This window comes from Pantherophis guttatus, chromosome 12, assembly GCF_059756535.1.
Source record: "Pantherophis guttatus breed Tessera chromosome 12, ASM5975653v1, whole genome shotgun sequence".
Lineage (NCBI taxonomy): Eukaryota > Metazoa > Chordata > Lepidosauria > Squamata > Colubridae > Pantherophis > Pantherophis guttatus.
This window is the reverse complement of record NC_142074.1, coordinates 15227027-15253120: the sequence shown is the minus strand read 5'-3', so window position 1 is coordinate 15253120 and position 26094 is coordinate 15227027. Positions and strand designations below refer to the sequence as shown.

The window sequence follows — 26094 nt, the reverse complement described above, 5'->3', positions numbered from 1 at the left end:
TGCGGACTTGGCTGTGGCAACAGCCACACATTTAGCCCAGCCGCCTGGAGAGAGAGAGACAAAAAAAGAAAAAGAAAAAAGGAAGCCCTCCACTCTGCTCGAGGAGGATTCGAAGGCATCCTGACTCCACCCCGGTCCCAGCGTCTCACCCGTCCCACTCTCTGTGACCAAAAAGAAAGATTTGACACTCAAAGCGGGAAGCAGCATGGGGAAAGAGCTCCCGGAGGGGTCCCAGGAATTCTGCAAGCATGACGTAAGTCCGTTACTTGACTCTTCTTTGGGGTGTGGGAAGGCAAGACTTGTGCGTGCGTGCGCCTCCAAAGTGTGATTCTTTGGTCTTTCTGTAAGCAGGTGCTCCATAACTAAGGAGACATTTGCCGGCAGTGAGAACAATTCGTCAGTGGGACAGCTTGCCCCCAGAGGTTTGGGGTATTCCGTCACTGGAGGTTTTCAAGAAGAGAATACGGAATAACAGAGTTGGCAGGGAACCTTGGAGGTCTTCTAGTCCAACCCCCTGCTCAGGCAGGAAACCCTATACCATTTCAGACAAATGGTTGTCCAATTTCTTCTTAAAAACTTCCAGTGTTGGAGCATTCACAACCTCTGAAGGCAAGTTGTTCCACTGATTACTGTCAGGAAATTTCTCCTTAGTTCTAGGTTGCTCTAGTTCTCTCCTTGATGAGTTTCCACTCATTGCTTCTTGTCCTGCCCTCAGGTGCTTTGGAGAACAGCTTGACTCCCTCTTCTTTGTGGCAGCCTCTGAGATATTGGAAGACTGCTTTCATGTCACCCCCTAATCCTTCTCTTCACTAGACTAGCCATGCCCAGTTCCTGCAACCGTTCTTCATATGTTTTAACCTCCAGTCCCCTAATCATCTTCGTTGCTCTTCTCTGCACTCTTTCTAGAGTCTCCACATCTTTTTTTTTTTACATCGTGGCGACCGAAACTGAATGCAATATTCCAAGTGTGGCCTTACCAAGGCCTGATAATGTGGTATTAACACTTCACGTGATCTTGATTCTATCTTTCTGTTAATGCAGGCTAGGACTGGACAGCCATTTGCTTGTGGTATAGGGTTTCCTGCTTGAGTAAGGGGGGTGGACTAGAAGACCTCCAAGGTCCCAGCCCTATGATTCTAAAATTCTATTGTGTGACCTGTCCGAATCTGGTCTTTCCTGAAGATCTCTCTTCTCCTTTTAGGCTCACACTGCCAAGAAGGGGCTCTACAAAAGAGCCCAGATTTGGGCTGTGTTAACTTTGATTTTGCTCCTCTCCCTCACTTTGACCATCCTGGGTGTCTCCTATTTTTTGAAACCTGCTCCCCAAAAGGTAAGTCCTATTCTCAGGATTATATGGAGGAGATATTTTAAAGGGAGGTGGGGGAGTGGATATTTCTATTCCACACTTGAAAAAGACACCGAGAAACTTGTCGAAGTTTTATGGCAGTGGGATCTTAGCTGTGGAAAAGGCAGTGATTTCTTTTTCCTAGCACACTTAATTGTGAGAAGTTCCTTGCCATTTTGTTTCAATTAACTCTTCAGGAACTGGAGGAGAAATCCACTCCACCACGCGTTAAAGAAGTTGCTTGTTTTGGGAAAGTGATTCATCTCTAGCCAATTTAAATTGGACTTTCATGAGTTTGCAGCTGAAAACTTGCCGTATTTGATTCAGACGTTTTATGGAATAGTTATGAGAATTACTTTCTGTTAATACCACCCCCAAATATACATCTATATCCACTTTGTTTGTCACCTCAACCCAGCATTGGGTGAAGAGATCCCTACAGATGAAAATGTGATTAAGAAAATATTAGAATGTGCAGAAATGAATAGATTAACACTTGCAATTATAAGAAAGGAAGAATCTGATTACTACAATATATGGGATTTATTTTATCAATGGTTAGAGAATAAATATGAAAGCAAGGTATAATAAAGTTAGATAAGTTAAGAAGAGAAATGTTACAATAATAGATATGTTAAGTGTTAAGTTTTAGTATTAAAATAAGAGTAGATATAAATAATGAATATGGTGGTAAGCTTTAACTGTTATGACACAAAAAATTTGTACCCAGACGACACACTGTTGAATGAATGACGAAATGTTTGTATTAAAAGAAAATAAAATTTTATACAAAACAAAAACAAAAACCAACAACCCAGCATTGTGGGGAATATGATGGTTAAGGAACTGGGTTGGCCTAGAAAGACTTGCGTTCTAATCCACCCTCAGCCCCAGAAACTTTCTGGGTAAATGGAAGTCAGTTATTCTCTGAGAGGAAAATTGAACAATGAAATACTATTTACCAAATTCTAAATGTAGAAACCCCCAAATTTAGGCTGGAGTACAAAATCTGTGGATCAAATCATTAACTAGGAATGCTTTCCAGATCGACCTCAATTCTGCATCAGATTTCATTTTCAAATACGAGGCTCTTTTTTATGCAGTCCCATAACTTAATTAGCCATTTTTCCACAGAAGGCTTTTCCAACGTACACCAAAAGTATTATATAATCCTGCAGATTATTTCTGAAGTGACGCAGTGCTTGATAAAAAAAAAAAGGCACGGACGGTTTAATAGATTTGGGAGAGGAAGTTCTTTGGGAATCCCTTCAAAGTCAGTTCTGCTACTATCTATAAAGGCAGCCGAGAAATCTCCATCAGCCAAAAGCTGGCTGGCGGGTTATGCTGTCCTGCCTTCCCTATCCAAGGCCAGCATCTGTTTCCAATAAGCTGCCTGCTGTTCAGGAGGCAGGACTGCAAAAACCATTTGCATTCCAGACGCCTGTAACCCCAGGGATATTACTGGAGAGGACAGACTGCGTTGGTAACTTGATGTACCCATGTGGGTGCCAGCTAATTAAAAAAGAAAAAGAAAAGAAAAAAAAGATCTTAGGATATAGACAAATTTACATGTGTATAATCAATGGCCCAAGAGGGACGTGGTGGCTCAGTGACTAAGACACTAGGCTTGTCAATCAAAAGGTCAGCAATTCAGCAGTTCGAATCCCTAATGCCGCAAAACGGGGTGAGCTCCCGTGACTTGTCCCAGCTTCTGTCAACCTAGCAGTCCGAAAGCACATAAAAAATGCAAGTAGAAAAATAGGGACCACCTTTGGTGGGAAGGTAACAGCGTTCCGTGCGCCTTTGGCATTTAGTGATGTCGGCCATATGACCACAGAGACGTCTTCGGACAGTGCTGGCTCTTCGGCTTTGAAACAGAGATGAGCAATGCCCCCTAGAGTCGGGAACGACTAGCACATATGTGTGAGGGGAACCTTTACCTTTAATCAATGGCCCGTTCCTCTTTTAGTCTGTAATCAGTACATTATCAGTTATGAGCCACGGTGGCACAGTGGTTAGAATGCAGTACTGCAGGCTACTTCTGCTGGCTGCCGGCTGCCTGAAGTTTGCCAATTCGAATCTCACCAGGCTCAAGGTTGACTCAGTGTTCCGTCCTTCCGAGGTCGGTAAAATGAGGACCCAGATTGTTGGGGGCAATAAGATGACTCTGTAAACTGCTTAGAGAGGGCTGTAAAGCACTATGGAGCGGTATATAAGTTGAAGTGCTATTGCTATTAGGAGCCCTGGTGGCACAGTGGTTAGAATGCAGGATTGCAGGCTAACTTTGCCTATTGTCAGGAGTTAGATCCTGACCGGCTCAAGGTTGACTCAGCATTGAGTACCAAATTTGACCAGTTTTGAAGCAGTTGAGTACCAAGGTACCACTATACTGGGTTTATTGTCCTGCCTGGACCATCGTCCCCTTCTCCAGATCTAGAAGGCTGACATATATAAATCTCAAATAACTCTTGTAACTGCCTGTCCCAAACTCCCGTGTTTTCTTCTTTCCAGAATCATTAATTCATACTGTACACAACATACCTCATTCCAACTTTCCCCATGTTGCCTTCTTTCACAAAAGAGTTCAACATTCCATACAAATCCAGGAAATTGGGTTAGTTCAGAAATGCACGGTTGAGCAAAGCGTATCATTGCAAATGCGGACGCTGCTTTCAATCAAAGATGGGAGACTCTTGGCTCTCCAGATATTGTCGAACACTAACCAGTGGTGAAATCTGAACCGGTTTGATACCGATTCGCTGGCCGCGCATGCGTGGTGCATGCCAAATGCATGCTGCGTGCGCATGTGTGCAGTGCATACACACACATGCACAGTACGAGCCAAAAGGAGGCTTGGGAAGGTAAGTAGAACAGCGAGAGGGGGATCAGCTGTGCCGCATGACTTAGCTTCACTAGAAAGCAGGATTTCCTGCTTTCTAGCAAAGCTAAACCATGCGGCAGAGCTGATCGTCAAAAATATTGATTCAGAGGAACCGGTAGGTTTTATCACTACCAGTTCGCTCAAACCGGAGCGAACCAGTAGCATTTCACCCCTGACACTAACTCCAATCAGCAGCCAGCTGTCCAGGAGAATGGAAGCTGTGGGGCAACATTTAGCAGGCCAGCTCCTGTCCCCTGCTTCAAATCATCCCAGTGAAGCAAACAGTCAGCATCAGGAAGCTACTGTTTGCCCAGACATCTGTAACACCTTCCAGAAAAAACAAATTGGATGAAAGTCTGGTTTCAAATGTCGTTTTAGCAAACAACAAAGGAAGGACAGCCAAGCAATTTGAAAGGGGAAAAAAATCACTTTCATCCTTGTCCCAAAAAGTAAATACGGAGAGGAGGAGAGGAACTTTCGTACTTTCATTCTGGAGAATGGTGGACTTAGCCCAACACGCTGAAGCTAAGTGCAGGAGGAAGATATCCATCATTAAGCCAGTTTATCTGCCTTTCCTTCGGGCTTTTTCCATTTATTTTAATTGCCCTGTGACATCTGTAAGATGATAAGCATCACTGATTTGCACATGGAAGGACTGATTCCCATCGCTCCGAAATACAGACTTGGCTCACAAGTCACAACAAAATGCTCTTGTCAGGGTTCCAAGTAATACACCCATAGCAAACAGAACTCCGAGGCAGGTAAGTTCCTCAAAGAATAGTTTTATATCATATTGACAGGCTGGTAAAAACCAACTCTGAATGTCCCCACAGTTTTCACCTAATTAAAAGTAAACGTTTTTTCCCCTTCCCCAAAGAATCAGTCACATGGTCCAATCAAGGTATCGTCCAGTTGCCTGGTAACTTCACTCCTCCTCTCTCCGACCACCTGTGGAAATGTCCTTGGTTCCCAGGAGAATATATTTTGTTTTGGCTACAAAATGCCAGCTATCTCTATTCCCCCTCTCCCCCTATCCCTCAGCTCCAGCAACACTGGACACTGACACTTCAAAATGGCCTCGGTCAGGTCAGCTTCAGGTTTGACAGTTGGCCCCCCCTTAATTAATTAAAAAGAAATTCCTGCGAGGAAAAGAAATGGTAGAGAGGTTACTCAAGGTTCACTCTAACCTCCTCTTCCAGCCCCTGGAGGCCCCTTAGGTTTCTGGGGATTTGTCATGGAACTGTTTAACCAACCTCTCTGCCTTCACATCCCAGCTCTTGACCCAGGTTGCCTCGGAGAGTGGGTACCCCTTCCATTGCACTAGGTCAGGGATAGGCAACCTTAAACACTCAAAGAGCCACAAAGGTCCTAACCGGAAGCCTCCATTCAATTATGGAGTCGACCGGAAGTCCGGTTCCCCCATCATAGTCTCTACCTAGCACAGTGTCCTTTTTCCTCTGCTGACCTGAAGTCCGGTTCCCCCGCCATAGAGTATCCTCCTAGCATGGCATCATTCTTCCTCTATCTGTCCTAACTGAAAGCCCTATCAATTGTGGAGCCGACCAGCAACAGGGAGCCTCAATAGAGGGATGAAAGAGCCACATGTGGCTCCAGAGCCGCGGGTTGCTGACTCCTGCACTAGGTACTGCAATCGGCCCCTATGCAATCTAGATCCAGGATTTTCTTTACCTCATAAAGCGTTTCCCTGTCAACCCTGAAGCTGACCTGGCCGAGGCCATTTTGAGGCTTTGGTGTTGCCAGCTCTATTATTTTCTCAATCACAATTCATTGACTGAACCAAATTGTCTTGGGTTTGCGAGTAGTCCTCAACTTACAACAGTTAGTTCCTGACCATTCAAAGTTAAAGCCGCACTGAAAAAAGTGTAAAGAGAAGGGAAAGTCAGTGGTCTCGAATGAGAAGGATTCTTTGGTTCAACAAAACCCAACCTTTCAGAAGAAACCCTTGGAGAAGCGGTAGAGATGCCTTCCCAGATAGTTACAGGCAACTCCCAGTAAAGTTAAAGGTTCCCCTTGCACATATGTGCTAGTCGTTCCCAACTCTAGGGGGAGGTACTTATCTCCGTTTCAAAGCCAAAGAGCCAGCGCTGTCCGAAGACATCTCCATGGTCATGTGGCTGGCATGACTCAACGCCAAAGGCGCACAGAACACTGTTACCTTCCCACCAAAGGTGGTCCCTATTTTTCTACTTGCATTTTTTATGTGCTTTCGAACTGTTAGGTTGGCAGAAGCTGGGACAAGTTCTGGAAAACCGGTAGCGGAAATTTTGAGTCGTTCGGAGAACCGGCAAATGCCACTTCTGGCGGGCCCCAGAGTGGGATGGGAATGGAGATTCTGCAGTATCCTTCCCTTGGAATGGGGTGGGAATGGGGATTTTGCAGTATCCTTCCCCTGCCACGCCCACCAAGCCACACCACGCCCACCAAGCCACGCCCACAGAACCGGTAGTAAAAAAAAATTGGATTTCACCACTGGGTGAATTTCCAAAGAAACCAAAAGGCAAGGCAAGAAACGATGGATGGAAACTAATCAAAGAGAGAAGCAACCTGGAATCAAGGAGAAACTTCCGGAGGACAATTAACCCGTGGAACAGCTTGACACCAGAAGTTGTTGGTGCTTCATCACTGGAGGTTTTTTAAGAAAAGACTAAGAAATGGTATAGGTATCTCCTGCTTGAGCAGGGGGCTGGACTAGAAGACCTCCAAGGTCCCTTCCGATTGATCGGAAGAGTCTACAGCAGACGTGTGCTCAATCTTTGTCACGCCAAGAACAGCCTGTGTCCTCTGAATGACATGTTACGGTCTTCAGACATTCGAGCAGAGCCAGGAACAACATTGTACCCAGGATAATAAATCCGTTTTCATTTTAATTTCCAATTAATTAGCATTGACTTGAGCTAATTAAATCTCATTAATATGACAACTCCCTCTGCCTTTCATCATCTTCCTTTTCTGATGCATTAAACATTGCAATTTGGGGAGGGGGGGAGATATTTTTAGAGGTCCCTAGGGATTGGAGCCGTGTGATGAGGCCATAAAGAAAGTCCCTGCTGCCTCAGGATAACAGCGAAACAACGCCATGAATATTTCAACTTTATTGCCTCGGAATCAAATAGGGTTTGTACAAAACCGTTCTTCTCGCAGCTTATATATTCTCTCTCGGAGTTGGCCACAATTCTGCGTTAGCAGGACCCAAACTCTTTTTTTAAAAAAAAGAAGAAGAATGAAATCGAGTCAGCCATAAACATCACCACCACCACCCAAAAAAAGTTCCTGAGAGGAACAGAGAGGAATTTCAAGATTTTTTTCCAGTTGTGTCTTCGGATGCCACGAGGTCTGGCCTAAAACACAAATCTGTCCTCAGGGATTATCTCATGAGGCAAACCTAACTGCGCCACACACCCCACCCTCACCCCCCCCCCCCAAGAATCTACCTTCAATTTTCCATGCTGTGAAACCTATTGGTGTGTGAAGTTTCAAGAATTCACTAATAGTCTGACTGGAAGAAAAGGCTGCAATTCAGATAAAAAGGATGCCAGTTTGAATCTAGCGTAGAATATTTTCATGGATAGAAATATTCTACCTGGGCTCCAAGATCACCGCAGATGGGGACTAGAGCCAAGAAATTAAGAGACACTTGCTCCTGGGGAGGAAAGCTATGGCAAATCTAGACAGCGTACTAAAAACTAGAGACATCACTCTGCCAACAAAAGTGTGTATAGTCAAGGCTACGGTTTTCCCAGTTGCAATGGATGGCTGTGAAAGTTGGGCCATAAGGAAGGCTGAGCGCCAAAGAATTGAGGCCTTTGAATTCTGGTGCTGGAGAAGACTCCTGCGAGTCCCTTGGACTGCAAGGCGATCAAACTGGTCAGTCCTAGAGGAGATCAACCCTGATTGCTCTTTAGAAGGCCAGATCCTGAAGGTGAAACTCAAATACTTTGGCCACCTAATGAGAAGGAGGGACTCACTGGAGAAGAGCCTGATGCTGGGAACGATTGAGGGCAAAAGAAGAAAGGGACGGCAGAGAACGAGGTGGCTGGATGGAGTCCCTGAAGCAGTCGGCGTGAGCTTAAATGGACTCTGGGGGATGGTAGAGGACAGTAAGGCCTGGAGGAACGTGGTCCATGGGGTCGCGAGGGGTCAGATACGACTTCGCAAGTAAGAAGAACAAGAAAATTTTCTTCCTTCTTTGTAGCCTGCTCGGTTCAAAATGGCTGAGTTGGCAACGAAAAGCACACTACACTAAAATAAAGAGAGAGAGAGGGAAGGAGGGAGGGAGGGAGGGAGGGAGAATTCCGTGGAATTCCAGAACCTGACACTGTGGGCTGGTCTTCGCACGCGGGGGAGTGCCGAAAACTGGAAGAGCAGTTCCCCGGCGTACATGCGCGCACCGGGAAGCTGAGCTTCCGGTTTCCGGTGCACATGCCAGCTGGATTTTATGCGCACATGTGCACCAGAAACCAGAAGACCAGGTGATTGGCATGCATGCACACACCAAAAACCAGAAGCTCAGGTTCCTGGCGCGCGCATGCATTCCGGTTTCTGGTGCTCCCCTGCGCAAGCTTCTGTTTCAGCACTCGGTGTCAAAAAGGTTCACCAACATTGATCTAACCCAGAGGTCTGCAACCTTAAACACTCAAAGAGCCATTTGGATCCATTTCCCACAGAAAAGAAAACACCGGGAGCCACAAAACCCTTCCTGTGCCTGACTATTCCTTGAGCGGCCACAAAACCAGCATATGTATCATATGTATGATTGGAATCAATTGCCTCCAGAGATAAGGAGAATCCAAGACCTCAGTGCCTTCCTCCGTGCCCTTAAAACCTTCCTTTTCCAGCAAGCCGGGCTGGCCTAATTTTTTAAGTGTTTTTAAGTGTTTTGTTTATTGTTTTTAATTAATGGGGCCAAATTTATATATGTATATTTTAATTGTATTTTAATATTTGTACTTGATGTTTTTACTTGGCTGTTCACCGCCCTGAGTCCTCAGGGAGAAGGGCGGTATACAAATTCAAAATAAATAAATAAATATGTAGTCGAATTAAACGTTCTGTTTTCTTCTGAAATTTTTCTTTTCTTGGATTTATCCATGGTTGGCCTACCGGGGGATTGAAAAGCTCAATAAATTGTGTACCGGCGGGTGTCGCACATTGGCGGTTGTGACTCATATTTTGAGTGACAGGGAGCCGCAGCAGAGGGATGAAAGAGCCACATGCGGCTCCAGAGCTGCAGGTTGCTGACCCCTGAACTAAAGAGTCTTGTATTCACATCAGAAAAGGCGCTGTTTCCATTTTTAGTGCTTAAGATTTTAGTCTAGAGAACTTGAAAAAGTTCAAGTCTACCTCAGCCATTTTGCTGACTCCTGCCCTAACCAAACCATGACAAGGTTTAGCGTGCTGTTTGATCAACCATTGCAACGGATTCATACTCTTCCCCAATCTGTTTTTCAGATTTATGAACTGGAGCACATGTTCGTCAGCAACATGGAAAAACAGAAGATATTACTGAAGATCGATCCCCTCGCCTGGACGGAGACCTTTCATACTGGGAAGGGTCGTGAGGAAGTCCTTGAAATACACGATTTTAAGAACGTACGTATAGCCATTTCCGGGATAGTGTTAGGTCAGCCTGCTTCACATCTTGGCTACGGGTCTGCCTGAATAATCCCCGTTTGTTTTAAAGGCCAAAATGCAAGGTGTCGATTTCCTGCACAGAATAAATTTAGCAAATTGGCCGGGTTTATGTTGTGTGCTAAGCCAATAAGCTACATTACGGCTTGCTTCAGTCGGTGGAATCAGCGGGACCGAGTCAAACCTGAAATTTCTTGATTCATAGCGGAGTCTCTTAGCTAACAGGCAATGCTAGTTTGTTTTTTTTTTAAAAAAAAGGAAGTCAGCAGGAAGGGGAAAATGTTCATTATAACACAAAGCATTCAAGCAAAGCCCCCACGGTGAACCTTCTAAATCGGAGGTGCTTTTTTAATTTATTTTACGTTCAGACAGCAAATCAGAGGCGTAGAGAAGTATTTATAGACTGCCGGAAAGGTTTACACCGCCGTGCCCCACTTTTGCTGCAACCGAAAATGGATATATATCCTGAATTAGACTAACCGTGGGCTTAGCAGAGATATACCTCTGTTGCGCTTGTTTCCTCTTTGCCATTTTTACCTGGCTATATTTTTGCTTTCCTCGCAGGGAATAACAGGTCTCTTTTTCATGGGCGATCCCAAATGCTTTCTCCAAAATCAGATTAAAGGGATACCAGAAGCATCGCGGATGGAGACGGAGGCGCCGGAGGTATGCAGAAGGAAAGAATGTGCTGAATTAAATAAAGACTCTCTGGCCGGGCGAGCGGATTTATAGCAGCTTGGAAAAGAGAGAGGAGAGTAATCCCCGTTGGTTTTTAAATCACTCACAGGCCAGAGAGAGGCTGAGATTCAACATATGCTAAACGGAGTCTTCCCTAAAACGAGGAAGCTGGAATCAACCGTAAGGCCAAACGCAACCCAGCTGAGATGAGGGTAGCCAGGAAAGAATAAGTGAAATATCATCCATATGACATTTATCGGTTTTCAATGTGTGTGTTTGTGTGTGTCCCTTTAATTGGACTTACAGCCTTTCAGTTTTTTTCAAGAATCCCAATCTTTCCCAATAATAGAATAGAATAGAATAGAATAGAATAGAATAGAATAGAATAGAATAGAATAGAATAGAATAGAACAGAAGAATGGAATGGAATGGAATAGAATAGAATAGAATAGAATAGAATAGAATAGAATAGAATAGAATAGAATAGAATAGAATAGAATAGAATAGAATAATGGAATGGAATGGAATGGAATGGAATGGAATAGAATAGAATAGAATAGAATAGAATAGAATAGAATAGAATAGAATAGAATAGAATAGAATAGAATAGAATAGAATAATAGGGTTGGAATAGTCTTTGAAGATCTTCTAATCCATTTCCTCTGGTTGGGGTTAGGGAGACAGAGCTGGAAATCAGGTAAGACAGCAAGAGGAGCCTCATCTTGCTCCATGTGCCCCAAAATAAGAAGACCTCCCCAAAAATAAGGCCAAGTGTTTATTTCGGGGTTCAAAAAAATATAAGACAGGGTCTTATTTTCAGGGAAACACGGTAGTTTCATATCTATTCTCCCTTCCATTCCTTTCCGAGCCTCTCCCAAGTCTGGTTCTTAGCATGGACAACATGCTGGGAGTTTAATTTCTTCCCAGGACAAATACTCCGAGACACACAAGATGCCTCAAAGATAACAAGTCTGGGAATTCTCTCTTATTATTTTTTTCATTCCAAAAAAGTAAACTCAGTCCTAGCTGTAATAGTGTCACACTGCAAATAAAACACAGAACTTTTAGGAAAGGGGAAAATGCACTAAAATGTTTTTCCTACCGTTTCTACCTACCAATAAGTACCCACGCTAGTTAAATGCAACCTCTCTATACTTTCAAAAGTGTGCAAATATTTTCAGGATCTCGCTCTTTTTAAAAAGAGTTCAATCCCCATTCTGAGTTCAAAGTGCCAAATTATGAGAGCAAAACAGCCCTTCCGAAAGTGAAAGGGGCTGCTTCAAATCATTTCCGAAGCGTTTTTTGAGGTGGAAAACTCTCTCTTCCAATCTCAAAAAAAACCCTGCTTCCACGGTGATCCAAACATCCTATTTCACACTTAAACTGGTGTGTCGAATCTGCAAGGGCTTCAGTTCAAACTGTTTTTTCATGTTTCTCGCATTACACGGCAGACTAGCAAATTGAGGGGTCGGTGGGGGCAAAAAAGAATATTTTTATATCCCCACAAGACTCTGGCTGGCTCCGAGACACTTCATTAGATCATCTTCCATTCTCCTGGCAGGAATTGCTGGGCCGTTCTTGTTTCATTTTATTTTTCTGTTTGGCGGCTAATGGATCAAGAAAGCACGCCTTCGTCTTTTGTGAGTGTGGCATACTTCCATTTTTAGTGTTGTGGCCCAACAGCGACAGTGGAGCTGGTAGTAGATTTGGACAGTGAGGAGGTTGGGGAGGAACATGGGTGAGTCCTGGAGTCCAGGGAAGGCTCTGACGAGCACTCTGCATTGGAGGCAGAGATGGGGCCAGGGCTGTATGACAGTTATCAGCTGCTTTTGGAGTCAGACATCAGTGAGGCAGACGAACAGCTGGAGCCTGTTCCCAGTGTGTGCATCCGCAGAGTTGCCAGACGAAGGGAACAGCTAAAGAACAAGGGTCGACTTGGGAGTAAGGCCACAGGTGGACGGTGAATGGCCCCTCCCAGAGAGAATAAAAGAGGAGCGAAAGGGGAGGGGTGTTTGCAGGAGACAATTAGTTTGCTTAATTGGTTGTGACTCTCTGAGACTCCTTGCCAAATTTTGAAGATATCAACCTGGCAGCTCTCCAAGCCAAATAAGGTCTGTGACTGTAAATCTACCCTTGAAAGACTTTGCTAAATGTGAATGAGTGTCATGGTCCACCAGCAGCCTGCGGAGCTGGCAGCAGAGTCAGACAGTGAGGAGGCTGAGGAAGAAGATGGGCCAGTCCTGGAGGCTGGGGAAGGCCCGGATGAGGGCTCTGTGTCAGAGGCAGAGATGGGGCCGGAGCCAGGGCCATCGAGGAGTGATGTGCGGACTCCGTAGCCTCCTGATAGAGAGAGGCAGAGGAACAGGAGGAGCCTGTTCCTACTGCACGTATGAGAAGAGCTGCCAGAAGGCAAGAGCAGCTAAAGCAAAGAGGATGACTCGGGAGTAGGGCCAAGAGATGATTGGCCCCTCCCATAAGGCTTAAAAGACCAGCAATGGCTCTTGGGCTCTTTGTTGGAAAACAACGTTGATAGACTTGTTCTTGTCTTGCTGCACTTATCTCTGGTCGGTGTCTTCTGCTTCTGAACTTTTACCAAGAGAAGCCTTTGGCAGTTTGCCTAATTATACCAAGGTTGGTGATTAGACTGAAGAATTTGTGTTATGAAGAGTTTGTTTTGATTTAGTTTGAACTAAACTGAGAATGAGTTAATTCTCAGCTGTTCTAATAAAGTCTGTTTGTTTTGGAACTGTTCGCGTCAACTACTACTTACTTGGGCCTGGGTCACAACAATGAGAGAAATTCACAGTAACTTAATAAAAAGAGATTTTTGTCGGGACAAGGAGTCTGCTTCCTGGTTTGGGAACGCCTAAATCAGAATATTTAGTCCAGGGAAAAAAGAATGGTACCCCAGAAAAAAATATATAATAATAACCTGGAAAGGAAAGATCTGGATTGAAGTGCTGCACCAGCATAATACTTATGGCGTTGAGAATATATCCTGTCTTGCAGGCAGAGGAAATAGCCGTTACCTATTTTGAGCAATCGGTGCTCTGGATTCCAGGAGAGAAACCCATTGAAAATAAAGATTTTCTGAAAGATTCCAAGATATTCGACCTCTGCAAAAACGTGACTGCGTATTGGGTCCATCCAACTCTACTAAGAGGTAAGGCTGTCTTCTCTCAACGTTATACTGCCAGAACTTTATCCGATGTCACAAAGGGCATTTTCTGGCCCATTTTTGCATCTAGCAGGGGTGCCCCATTATTTATCTATTTCTCACCTTTGTTTTTTTATAACTATGTCAGACCTGCCCCAGTCTGAGTCCTTTGGTGAGGAAAACTCTCGACTCCATTTGGTTGAAGCGAAAAGTATCTTTACTAAGAGATGATGGTTGTAGAAAAGCCAGGTGGAATCTAAGGTTCCCATGCAACAATACAGATCTATGCCCCTTGGTTCCCCATCCTTCCCCCCAATACCAGTCCGTCTTTAGCCAATCCGATGTTACCGAGATGTTTTGAGAAACGCTGAGGGGTTGAGGCTGGTGAAATTCTACTCTCAGGGCAAACGGCCTTGAAGATGCCTGGCACGAACCAGATTCTCAAATGCTCTGTTCTTCAACTTTTTCCCCCCTTCTGAAATTCCCACCATAGGTACATACAAATTTATTGCCCATTTGCTCCCCTTCCCTTCCCCGGTGCTTTGACGGCAGCACACCAGCAAGGCACCAAGCCGAAGATGATGGACCTAATAACTGAACATGGCAAACATATCTAATATGCCTTCTTCCTCCTGTTTTTCCCACAAAAACAACTCTGTGAAGTGGGTTGGACTGAGAGACAGTGACTGGCCGAAGGTCACCTAGCCAGCTTTCATGCCTAAGATGGGACTAGAATTCCCAGTCTCCTGGTGATTAGTCCGACGTCACTCAGCCAGCTTTCATGGCTAAGGCAGGACTAGAACTCGCAGTCTCCTAGTTTCTAACTTGGTGTCTTCACCACTAGACCTTTCTTTCTAAAGGGCAGGAAAATGTAGTTATGTGATTGCATGGGGGGAGGGCAACCGTCAGAACTTCGGACACAGGTCATAAGTAGCCCTGGGAGGCCTGTCATAACTTTGAACATTCCTAAGCAAGTGGTCATAAGTCAAGGAGTATCTCTAAGCATTCCTTTCTCCCCTCCCACCCACTTTATGGATATTTTTGCAGAACACATTTAGCTACAGCTAAGTGGACTTACTGGTTTGAGCTTATAAAGCAAAATATTTGTAGATTAGGGTTGAAATAAGGGGTCCTTGATGCTCTCTGAGCTTGCTTGTTTTCTTGCAGATGTTTCATTACCTAACTAGGTAAAATAGAAAATAGAATAACAGAGCTGGAAGGGACCTTGGAGGTCTTCTAGTCCAACCCACTGCTTAGGCAGGAAACCCTTCACCACTTCAGACAAATGGTTATCCAACATCTTCTTAAGAACTTCCAGTGTTGGAGCATTCACAACTTCTGGAGGCAAGTTGTTCCACTGATGAATTGTTCTAACTCTCAGGAAATTTCTCCTTAGTTCTAAGTTGCTTCTCTCCTTGATTAGTTTCCACCCATTGCTTCTTGTCCTGCCTTCAGGTGCTTTGGAGAATAGCTTGACTCCTTCTTCTTTGGGGCAGCCCCTGAGATATTGGAACACTGCTATCATGTCTCCCCTAGTCCTTCTTTTCATTAAACTAGACATACCCAGTTCCAGCAACCTTCTTTATATTTTTTAGCCTCCAGTTCCCTGATCATCTTTGTTGCTCTTCTCTACACTCTTTCTAGAGTCTTTTTTTTTACATCGTGGCACCTTAATAGTACTGATATTACCTAGTTTGGGTAATGAAACATCTGCATGAAAGCAACCAAATTCAGAAAGCATCAAGGACCCCTCATTGTTTAATCCGATTTCCTAGGTTTGCCTAGCACACCGAATCGTAATGTGCTACCTTGAATGAATTCATAACAAATTACTTGCTGGGTAAATTGTGGGGTTCAAACACCACCTAATAGCCTGAAATGACCATGTGTAAGGTAACTTATGGAAAGATTTGAAATTGACAAGGAGACAGAGACAGACAGACACATCCAGCCAGCCTTGGTGATTCTCCGATGACTTCTGTAAATTGCTTGGAAAGTTTTTAAGCAGCAAAGCTGCCAGAAATATTTTAAATGCAGCGAGGCTTAGCATCATTAAGCCAACAATGCTTTCAATCATATTCTGAAGTGGCATTTGGAATCGCTGAAGGGCTGGATGAGCTTAGTCAAGCCAAAAATTAAATCCAGAACAGCAGAGATGCTCTGGCTTAAGAAACTGACCAGCCTGCGAGAAGCAGCAGGGTGATTATTCTAGTCTTATTCTCCAAAGCACCTGAAGGCTTGGAAGGCATGGGTAGAAACTAATCGAGGAGAGAAGCAACCTAGAAGTAAGGAGAAAATTCCTGACAGTTAGAACAAATTATCAGTGGGACAACTTGCCTCCAGAAGTTGTGAATGTTCCAACACTGGAGGTTTTTAAGAAGACATTGGACAACCATTGGTCTGAAATGGTATAGGGTTTCCTGCTTGGACAGGGGGTTGGACTAGAAGACCTCCGAGGTTCGTTCCAACTCTTATTATTTTGTTATTCCGGGTGTCAGCAACCTGCGGCTCCGGAGCTGCATGCGGCTCTTTGGGCCCTCTGCTGCGGCTCCCTGTCCCATCATTGGCTGGCCCCGCCCCTCGTCCTCCCCTCCCAGTCACTCCTTGCCTGGCCTTGGAAATCTGAGAGATACAGAGAGAGGGGGGAGAGGGGGGGCAGAGAGACATAGATACAGAGAGAGAGAGAGGGAGGGAGGGAGGAGAGGGGTGGAGAGATACAGAGAGGGGGAGAGAGAAGATAGAGAGGAGGAGAGAGAGGTACAGAGAGGGGGGAAAGAGAAGATAAGAGAGGGGGAGGGAGAGAGACAGAGGGGGAAGAGAGAGACAGAGAGAGTTACAGAGAGAGAGAGAGAGGGAGGGAGGGAGGGAGGGAGGGAAAGCTCGTACTTGAAAATTGAATGTGTTTTTGTGCTTTTCAGACCATGGGGAACATGAATATGTGTTTCTTCGGCAAAGAGAGAGGGGGGGGAAGGGTTTTGTGGTTCCCGGTGTTTTTTAACAACCAGTTCTCTTTTCTAATGACTGGCTGGGTAGGCGTGGCTAGGGGGGTCATGTGACTGGGTGGGAGTGAGTGACGTGGAGTTGCCCACGCCCACCCAGGTTTTGGGCTCCCGGTGTTTTTTTTTTTTCTGCGGGAAAACAGGTCCAAATAGCTCTTTGAGTGTTTAAGGTTGCAGACCCCTGTGTTAATCCTGATTATGGACCTCCCTCCCCAGATCCCAACGTTCTAGACTTTGAAAAAGGAAATGAGGATCCGATTCCCATGGATGAGCGAAACCAAGCAGATGTTCAGCAGGGACGCCGGTCCTTGAGCAAGGAAGAAAAGGAAGGCTCCAAACGCCACGCTCGGCAGTTGACCGAAGACGACTTACCAGTGAATGACTACGTAAGTCTTCGGAATTGAAAAACCAGGCTATTGTCACAAGGCAATTCTTGAGCCCGGCCTCCAAGCCAAGTGGAATTTTCAGCAATCTTTTCCGCGGAGGCTGGGAAGTCCTGTTTCTTCAATTAAGCAGCCCACCCCCACCCCCCAACAGCCCTCGGAAAATAAGCTCAGAATTTCTTGCTTCAAAGCGTTGTGAAATCTGAAAGAACGCAGAGGATGGGAGAAGCCAGAGTAGCCAAAAATACGAGTGCTATGAATTTGCACCAGAAAGTGAGAGTCGGGGCAGGGAATGAACAAAAGGAGGAGTAAGAGAATAGTTTGCAATGGAGATGGGTTATGTTGCATCCTGCCCTTGCCAGAAACTATTGACAGAGAGAGGTGGGGGGGGGGAAGATGCAGGAAAGAGATGCACCATTGTGGTGACGTCCAGGGACACGGTGACTCAGTGGCTAAGACAATGAACTTGTCGATCGAAAAGTCAGCAGTTCAGCGGTTCGAATCCCGAGTGCCGCATAACGGGGTGAGCTCCCGTTACTTGTCCCAGCTTCTGCCAACCTAGCAGTTAGAAAGCATGTAAAAAATGCAAGTCGAAAAACAGGGACCACCTTTGGTGGGAAGGGAACAGCGTTCCGTGCGCCTTTGGCATTTGGCCACATGACCACGGAGATGTCTACGAACAGCGCTGGCTCTTTGGCTTTGAAACGGAGATGAGCACCGCCCCCCTAGAATCGGGAACGACTAGCACATATGTGCGAGGGGAACCTTTACCTTTACAAGGGACACTACTCTGATAAGGAGTAGTGCCCCAAAGCAGATCCAATTATCTGTTTAGCAAGCTGAGTCTTCCCTGTTTTGACTAGCTTGTCTCTCTTGCAATAGCAATACCAATAGCACTTAGACTTATATACCGCTTTACAGCCCTCTCTAAGCAGTTTTATAGAGTCAGCCTCTTGCCCCCAACAATCTGGGTCCTCATTTTACCCACCTTGGAAGGATGGCAGGCTGAGTCAAGCTTGAGCCTGGTGAGATTTGAACTGCGAGATTGCAGGTAGCCGGCAGTCAGCAGAAGTAGCCTGCAGTACTGCACTCTAACCGCTGTACCACCACGGCTCTAGCTAATCTTGGGAGAGAATAGATATAATCCATCACCTTGGCCCTCCTGCCTACAGAACAGGATGCAGTCCGAATAACTGGGTTTACAACACAATGATTAAATTATTGTGAAGTCCGCTTGGCTTCACCAATGAGCAACCAGTGAACGTAAGCCACCAAAGCAAGAATCAAAAAAGGAGCATCATGTGAACTTTTTATCGCTATACCCTGATTCACAGGGTGTTTCTTTGGCCACAGTGCATTTGTTGATTGGCTTAGCCCCTTGTATAACCTCAACCGAAGGCTCTCTTCGCGCTTGGTGGGAATCCATCAGCATGTCCCATAGGTGACAGGTTTCCAACCTTGGCGACCCATATTGGCTACGGAATTCTGGGAGTTGAAGTCCACAAGTCTTAAAGTTGCCAAGATTGGAGAACCCTGTCCTTTGGGATGTGCCGATGGATTCCCACCCAAATCCATGGTTGGCAGAGGAATTCTGGGAGTTGGAGTCCACAAGTTGCCTGCCAGGCCTGGAAGCCATCTTTCTCATTACATCTTCAGACCTGCCACATTTACTATTGTGGGAAACTGGGAGATGGGGGAGGGATTGTATGGAGTAAGGGCGATATATAGTCATAACAACATTCTTTTCTCTGGGAGTCAAGGACATCTAGCCCTACACCTGGATGGGTGTGACTGGGAGGCATCTCCAGTTAGGATGGTGCTTTGATTGGACCACGTAATGGACTTTTGGGTGCTGGGCAGGGACTTGGACTTTCTGTTGGGTGGGGAAAAATCTGGAAGCTTTCAGATTTGGATTTTCCCAGATGTGCCAATATGACATCTCTAAGGAAACTCAAAGCAAAGTTGGAGACTCCTGCTGTAGGAAAGTTAGAAGAGGGGTCCCTCTTCTAACTTTTCCTTGTCAGTTCCTCCCCCTCGCCTTCTGAATCCTCTTCCTCCATGAGGACAGGCTCGGGAGTCAGAGTCACAACACAAGTCAACTTCTAGCTCGCGTTGGTCAACGCGATGAGACAATTGTTTCTAACTCAACTCATTGTTTCCTTCCTCCTCTCGCCATCCCTAGACCGAGCACGGCCTCGAGTTCCATTCCCTTTGGGACGAGAGGGGATACTGCTGCGCCCGCTGCCGTCGAGCCCACCGCTACTGTCGCAGAATATGTGAGCCGCTGCTAGGGTACTACCCGTACCCCTACTGCTATCAGGGAGGGCGGGTGATCTGCCGTACCATCATGCCCTGCAATTGGTGGATAGCACGGATGTTAGGGCGGGTGTGAGCACGCTCCGTCCAAAAGTAGTAATAATAATATAAAAAGCTTAGTGCAGCACAGGGTCCATTCTGACCTTCTCCCTGTAGCCTTTTCTAGGCGTGTCCTTCTCTTAAAGGCCATTAGCACGGATGTATGTATGTGCGCATTTCTGCTAGAGCCCAGGTGCAATTATCTCCTGATCATTGTCTCTACTCCTTCCCCCCCAACTGTATCTTTTACCGCAAGCCATTTCTCCGGATCGTTTTTTTTTTTTTTTCTCTCTATGCTTTTGCGCCCCCTCGGATATATTATTCGGCGTAAAGTTTTCTGCAACGCATTCGACTGTTGTTTTTTTAAGCAGCAAAAAAAAAAAATACACTGCGATGTAAAGTGGAGGTTTTGGAATAGCAAAACTGCAGTTTGGTTTGCAAACTGCAAATCCAGATTGGCTCCCTGTAAAAAAGGGTAAAACGAAAGGCCCTTCGGGATCTGCGGATATAGCCAAACTGCGGAACCCAACGTCGCATCCCATAACATAGCTGAAAGCAAGGAATCTCTTTACACCAGCATTCTCCTAAAAATCCGCAAGGGGGCATCCTTTACCTGGAAATAAACAGTATTAAGCTCAATGTCAGAAAAAAAGCCAGGCGTACATTCTACAAACTCTGCTTTTGCAGCTTCAACAGGAATCCTTATTTTCTCACACACCCCAAAAATATGTAAAAAAAAAAAAACAAACCAGAGATTTGCAAATTAATTTCAGAAACTTAGGATATATGTCCAAAAATATATTCAGGTAGTCCTCGTTTAGTGCCCTTAATCAGTTCAGTTAGTAAGCAAAGGATGGCTAAGTAAAACCACTTAAGATTTTCCTTCAGCAATAAAGTTTCCAGTTTCTGGCAAAAATTACCCCACAGCAAACAATGGCCACTTAACAATCACAGTGCTTGCTTTTGTGACCATGGTGTTCTCTTCACTGCTGCAAAACATATTATCATAAAATCGGGTATAGTCACCTGGTGATTTTCTTTATAACCATCATGACTTACGACCAAAATTGCAGGATCAATTACCGTTGTAAGTTGAGGACTACCTATACAGTAGTGGCCAAAATTGTGGAAACCTTTTGGGAAAAGTGTATTTTTGAAGTTTGATGGCTAATAACACCACTTTTTTTTTTTTTTTGTTTGAGTTTCAAGATAATCCTATTCCACTGCTGGAATGGCCTGGGAATAGCCCAGACCTTCACCCAATTGAAAATCTATGGAGCTGACTAAAGAAACATGCTAGTCAGAAGTGACCCAGCAATAAAAACCCAGTTAATAGAATAATTCTTCAATCTTGGTTTCACATTAGAACAGCTGCAGAACTAAAAGACTTGATTCACTCCATGGGAAGCCATTGTAAGGCCGTCATTCATGCTAAAGATTCCCCAACTAAGTATTAACTGATATGGTGATAGTTTTTGTATATCTCGTTTTTTCTGTGCTGATAATTTTTATGTATCTCATTTTTTCTATGTGTTTCACTTTTCTTCTTTATACTGTAACTGCTATTCTAATAGCAAATCCTTCATAAAAGTTATTGCATTGCATTCTTGATTAAATTATCTTTCCATTGATACTGTATATAACTTTATGGTACTACTCCAAAAAAAAAAGGGGGTGTTATTAGCTAGCTTTAGAAAATACACTTTTCCCAAAAGTTTCCACAATTTTGGGCGCTACTACTGTATCTTAATTTGCAGGAAGATTAGAAATAAACATGTATATATTTCCAACATTAACAAAAGGAGCAATTCATTCCCAGACATTTATCACACGTTAACAACCAGAGAAATCAAAATATTTGCTGAATTGTAACTGTTCGCAAGAAATTAAAAACGACCAAGTAATGTATTTAAAGAGCTTTCAGAATAAAAAAAAAGTGTATAAAGGTTTATTATGGGTCCGGGAAGATTTCTCTATTGAATACAAATTTTAAAAAAAGAAATATATTCAAAGCATCACATAATACTGATGATGAAACCATACTCAAACGGATGCAGAGTGACAGCTAAGATCCAGGACTCTCCCATCGAGCCTTAAAAATACACACACACAGACACAAAGATCACAACAACTCGGCTTCAAAGGCGTCACTGAAATCAGAATTTGTTTTCAGAGTAGGAACTGTTCCCCAGACAAGGAACATGGACCAAAGGAAACCTCCTTTCCCAAAAAATTCCAGGGGTTTTCAGAATGCAAGGAATTAGCACCAAATACTGTTCAGTTTTTAGGATGGAAGGGCAGAGGTGGGCAGAGGAAATTGGAAAGGAGGCCAAGAGGAGATATTTTTTTCCCAGACCACAACTTAGATTCAAGCCAGGTGTTGTCTATTGATGTACAGCGGTACATGAAAGTTATGTGTACACCTTGGAACTCGGTCAAATTGGGTACCTGATGCATTTTGACATGAAAAGGTGTCTCGGTTCTCGTGGTTTGGTTCTTGACCCGCTGCAATAAGAAGAGGGGACAGCCATAGAGGGAGGACAGGAAGTCAGCCAGGCTGGGAAGGTTCCTGACATAGGAAAAGGGGGACAACCAGCCGAGGACAGGAAGTCTTTCCGGCAAAAACAAAGTATCACCTGGTCACATGATTTGTTTGATACTCGTTTTTAGTACCCGTTCACTCTTCCGGAACTAATTAACGAGTAGCGGGATAACACCGCACCATCATCAGGAGTGTCTTTCCGAAGGTAACACCGGTAGCCCTCGACTTATGATCACAATGGAGCCGAACGTTCCGTTGCTAAGCGAGATTTTCTGTTGTTAAGTGAGTTTTGACCCGTTTTACGACCTTCCTTGCCACAGTTGCTACGCGGATCACTGCCGTGGTTAAGTTAGGAACACAGTTCTTCAGTGAATCTGACTTTGCTTGACAGGAGGTTTGCAAAAGGGGATTACATGACCCCCCCCCCCGGGGATACTGCAACTGTCGTAAATAGGAGTCCGTTGGAATTTTGATCATGTGACCATGGGGGGCACATAGTCACAAGCAAGCTGGGACAAGGAACGGGAGCTCACCTCGTTACGCAGCACTAGGGATTCGAACCGCCGACCTTTCTGATCGACAAGCTCAGCATCTTAAGTCATTGAGCCACCGCGTCCCTTGGTTATATGAGTTTGTATAAGCTATAACTAGTTTATACAAACTCATAATTATCAGTCCGTCTAGAGATTAACATTACCAAAAGCTCTCAAAAAAACCATTTCCCACCACATTTGGAGATCCTGTGAATTGGATCAGAGGCAAAACATCTGTTCCACCAACAGCCCAAAACATCTGTTCCACCAACAAGCCATAATCTCGCTGGGGGCTTACAGGTCATTATTATTTTATCTTGTCCCTACCTATGAAAGGCAAGGGTCCATAAAGAAAGAAAGTTTATCTCTTTACCAAAAGATAGGGTCCACTTTGGAGATGACTCCAAGGGAAGACGATTCAAAAGAAGTGTCTTCTCTGAACATTGTTGACTTCTCATCAGAATTTGGGATTAAGCCACCTAAGACATATTTGAGAACCTCTGAGGCCAATTCTAAAGGTCAGAAGGCAACTCCAGATCAAAGTTTTGGTACGGTCTACCGAAATCTTCATCGCCCTTTGTTCAAAGGTGGACAACTGATTCTAGTTGAGCTTCTCCAGCAAGGAAGTTTTGGAACGCTTCAAAAATTGGAACAGTTTTGAGGTGTTTTTTTTTTTTTCAAACTTGGCAGTGCGAAGTTGCACAGACTTCAACTTCCAGAATTCTGGAAGTTAAAATCCACACATCTTCAAGTTGTCAAGTTTGCAAAAATCCCAAGGTGGAGCCTCCAGGAATGGATCCAACAGCAACAAAATACAGGTAATCCTCGACTTATGGCCACAATTGAGCCCAGAGTTTACGTTGCTAAGTTTGTTAAGTGAGCTTTTGCTCCGTTTTATGAGTTTTCCTACTACATTTGACTGAGAGCTTAGAGTAACTATATGGTCACTTTGTTGGTTAAGTGAATCAATGCAGGCGTTAAATGAGTAACACGGCCGTTAAATGAATCTCGTTTCCCCATTGATTTTTTTTCCTTGTCAGAAGGTCGCAAAAGCTGATCAAGGGCGTGGCCCCAGGATACTGCAACCGTCATAAAGATGAAGCAGTTGTCAAGCATCTGAATCAGAGGTGGGTTTCAGCAGGTTCTGACCAGTTCTGGAGAACAGGTAGCGGAAATTTGGAGTAGTTCGGAGAACCAGCAGTAAAAATTCTGACTGGCCCCACCCCCATCTATTCTCTGCCTCCCAAATCCCAGGTGCTTGGGAGGAAATGGGGATTTTGCAGTAATCTTCCCCTGGATTGGGGCGGGAATGGAGATTTAACAGTATCCTTTCCCTAGAGTGGGGTGGGAATGGAGATTTTACAGTATCTTTCCCCTGTCACGCCCACCAAGCCATGCCACACCCACCAAGCCACAACCACAGAACTGGTAGTAAAAAATTTTGAAACCCACCACTGATCCGAATGTAAATCACATGATCATGGGGATGCTGCAAGAGTCATAAGCGTGAAAAATGCTTACAATGCTCACTTCTTTTCAGCACCGCTGTAACTTTGAACGGTTACTAAATGAACTGTTGTAAGTCGAGACTGTAGTGTTTGAGCCCCAAAATAGAGTATTTGAGCCCCAAGCTAAGAGGTTGTGGAGGTCTGGATTGAAATCGTTCATTGTATTTTTTTTGAAGATATTTTGGTTCTGGGTAGGATTTGATAGTCCAGAATGAAAATCCAGAGAGAGAAAAAAACCAAACATTTAACTAAAAGACACAACTGTTGGTTAAGTTATACTACAATAGCAAGAATAGGCTACTATAAATTTAAATAATATGTCCACTTAAATACGTAGAAGATTAATGACACAGCAACTAATAGTACTATGAAAAGCCTCCCTTTTAAAAAAAAAAAAAACTATTTTAAAACTACTGGTCCTCAGTAATTTTAAATCACAAAGGATAAGCTTCCTTGCCTTCTCCTTGGTACTTTCAAACACAATTCAAATAAAATCCTAAAGGCAGCAGTCAAATCAAACTGGTTTTCAAAAACTCAAGTCTGTCAGGGAAGTGGCTCCTAAAAAAAAAAAAAAAAAAAATCTTCTGTGTTTTTGTTTGTTTAAATAAACCCTGCAAATAAAAGAACAGAAAATTAAGAGATTAAAAGACTGTTGTTTTTAAATGCCAAGAAATTACACATTAAGCCAAAACGGGAGGGTGGGACTTGCTACAAACACAATAATCGCAATTTGTGAAAATGGTGTACACCTTATTGCTATTGTTGGGTGTCAGGATTAGTGTGACGCGCACATCCGGCCAATGACCATCCCTATTATAATTTCCCAAATCTGCAATAACCATTTTTGAAGAAAAAGCAGGACTCAAAAGTGCATCTAACCATGGATATAGGATATTAGACACCACATTTCTGAGCCGGGGTGGCGCAGTGGTTAGAGTGCGGTACTGCAGGCTACTTCGGCTGACTGCCGGCTGCCAGCAGTTTGGCAGATTGAATCCCACCAGTTCAAAGTTGACTAACTTGACTAAGCTTGGTGGGTAAAATGAGGACCCAGATTGTTGGGGGAAAGATGCTGACTCTGTAAACCGCTCAGAGAGGGCTGTAAAGCACTGTGAAGTGGTATATAAGTCTAAGTGCTATTGCTATCAGGAGCCCTGGTGGCACAGTGGTTAGAATGCAGTATTGCAGGCTAACTCTGCCCACTGCCAGCAGTTCAATCATGAGTGGCTCAAGGTTGACTCAGCCTTCCATCCTTCCAAGGTTGGTAAAATGAGGATCCAGATTGTTGGGGGGCAATAGACTGACTCTGTAAACTGCTTAGAGAGGGAGGAGGAGGAGGGGGAGGAGAGGAAGAGGCGGAGAAGGAAGAAGAGGAGGGAGAGGAGGAGGAGGAGGAGGACTGTAGAGTCCTTTGTGCTCTCTGAGCTTAGTTGTTTTATTGAAGACTTCATCAGTGCTAATAAAGGGAGGATATATGAAATGCTCTCATTTCATATATTTGCCTATCAAGTGGCTTGATGCTGTATAGGGCGTCTCACTTCAAAGGAAAAACTGCCCTCCAAATCAAACTGTAACCGGGAAGGTTTTGAAAACTGACAAGTGCTTTGCTTGCCAAGCGATTCCATTAATTTAACTGGATCTGGGTCATTTCTTTTGATTTCGAAAAGGGAAGCCTGACTCCTTCCAACACAGGGCCATGCGAGATGCAAGGGTTCTTTTATTGCGAAAACATTTGATACCTTGGAGTGTCGGGCGAACTCTCGTATTGTAGTGTTACACCATCTCGTACTGGTTACTCGTGATGGACCGGGAGAGACAGCAGGCCAAGAAAATGCCAATCAACTAACAAAGAAAAAGAAAGACAGTGTTAACTCGATGGCATCCAGCTAAACATCTGTACAGATAATCCTTGACTAAGTTTAGGGACCGTTCAAAGTTACAACGGCACTGGAACAAGTGACTGGTGGATGATTTTCCTACTGAGCATCCCCAGATCAAGTGATCAAAATTCGGACTCTTGGCAACTGACTCGTATTTATGACGGTTGCAGTGTCCCGGGGTCAC

General features: G+C 44.5%; 2 protein-coding genes across 3 annotated transcripts in view; one reads left to right on the top strand and one right to left on the bottom strand.

The window, feature by feature from the left end:
• Nucleotides 1-21396, top strand: TNMD (tenomodulin). Its single transcript, XM_034416671.3, has 7 exons — nt 1-253; nt 1202-1330; nt 9696-9836; nt 10440-10541; nt 13563-13716; nt 16926-17095; nt 19275-21396. Exons 1-7 carry the CDS (start codon nt 206-208, stop codon nt 19482-19484), a joined length of 954 nt encoding a protein of 317 aa, XP_034272562.2. The 5' UTR covers nt 1-205; the 3' UTR covers nt 19485-21396.
• The window catches only part of TSPAN6 (tetraspanin 6), a 17371-nt gene continuing 12656 nt past the window's right edge, over nt 21380-26094 (bottom strand). The window contains exons 7-8 of one of the 2 annotated variants that reach the window (XM_034416670.3): nt 25770-25872; nt 21380-24641 (exon numbers count right to left, since the gene is read on the bottom strand). In XM_034416670.3, coding sequence (XP_034272561.1) covers nt 25804-25872 — 69 coding nt within the window. In that variant the 3' untranslated portion in view covers nt 21380-24641; nt 25770-25803. The remainder of the gene's footprint in view (nt 24642-25769; nt 25873-26094) is intronic. The other variant, XM_087877483.1, reaches the window with a different exon arrangement.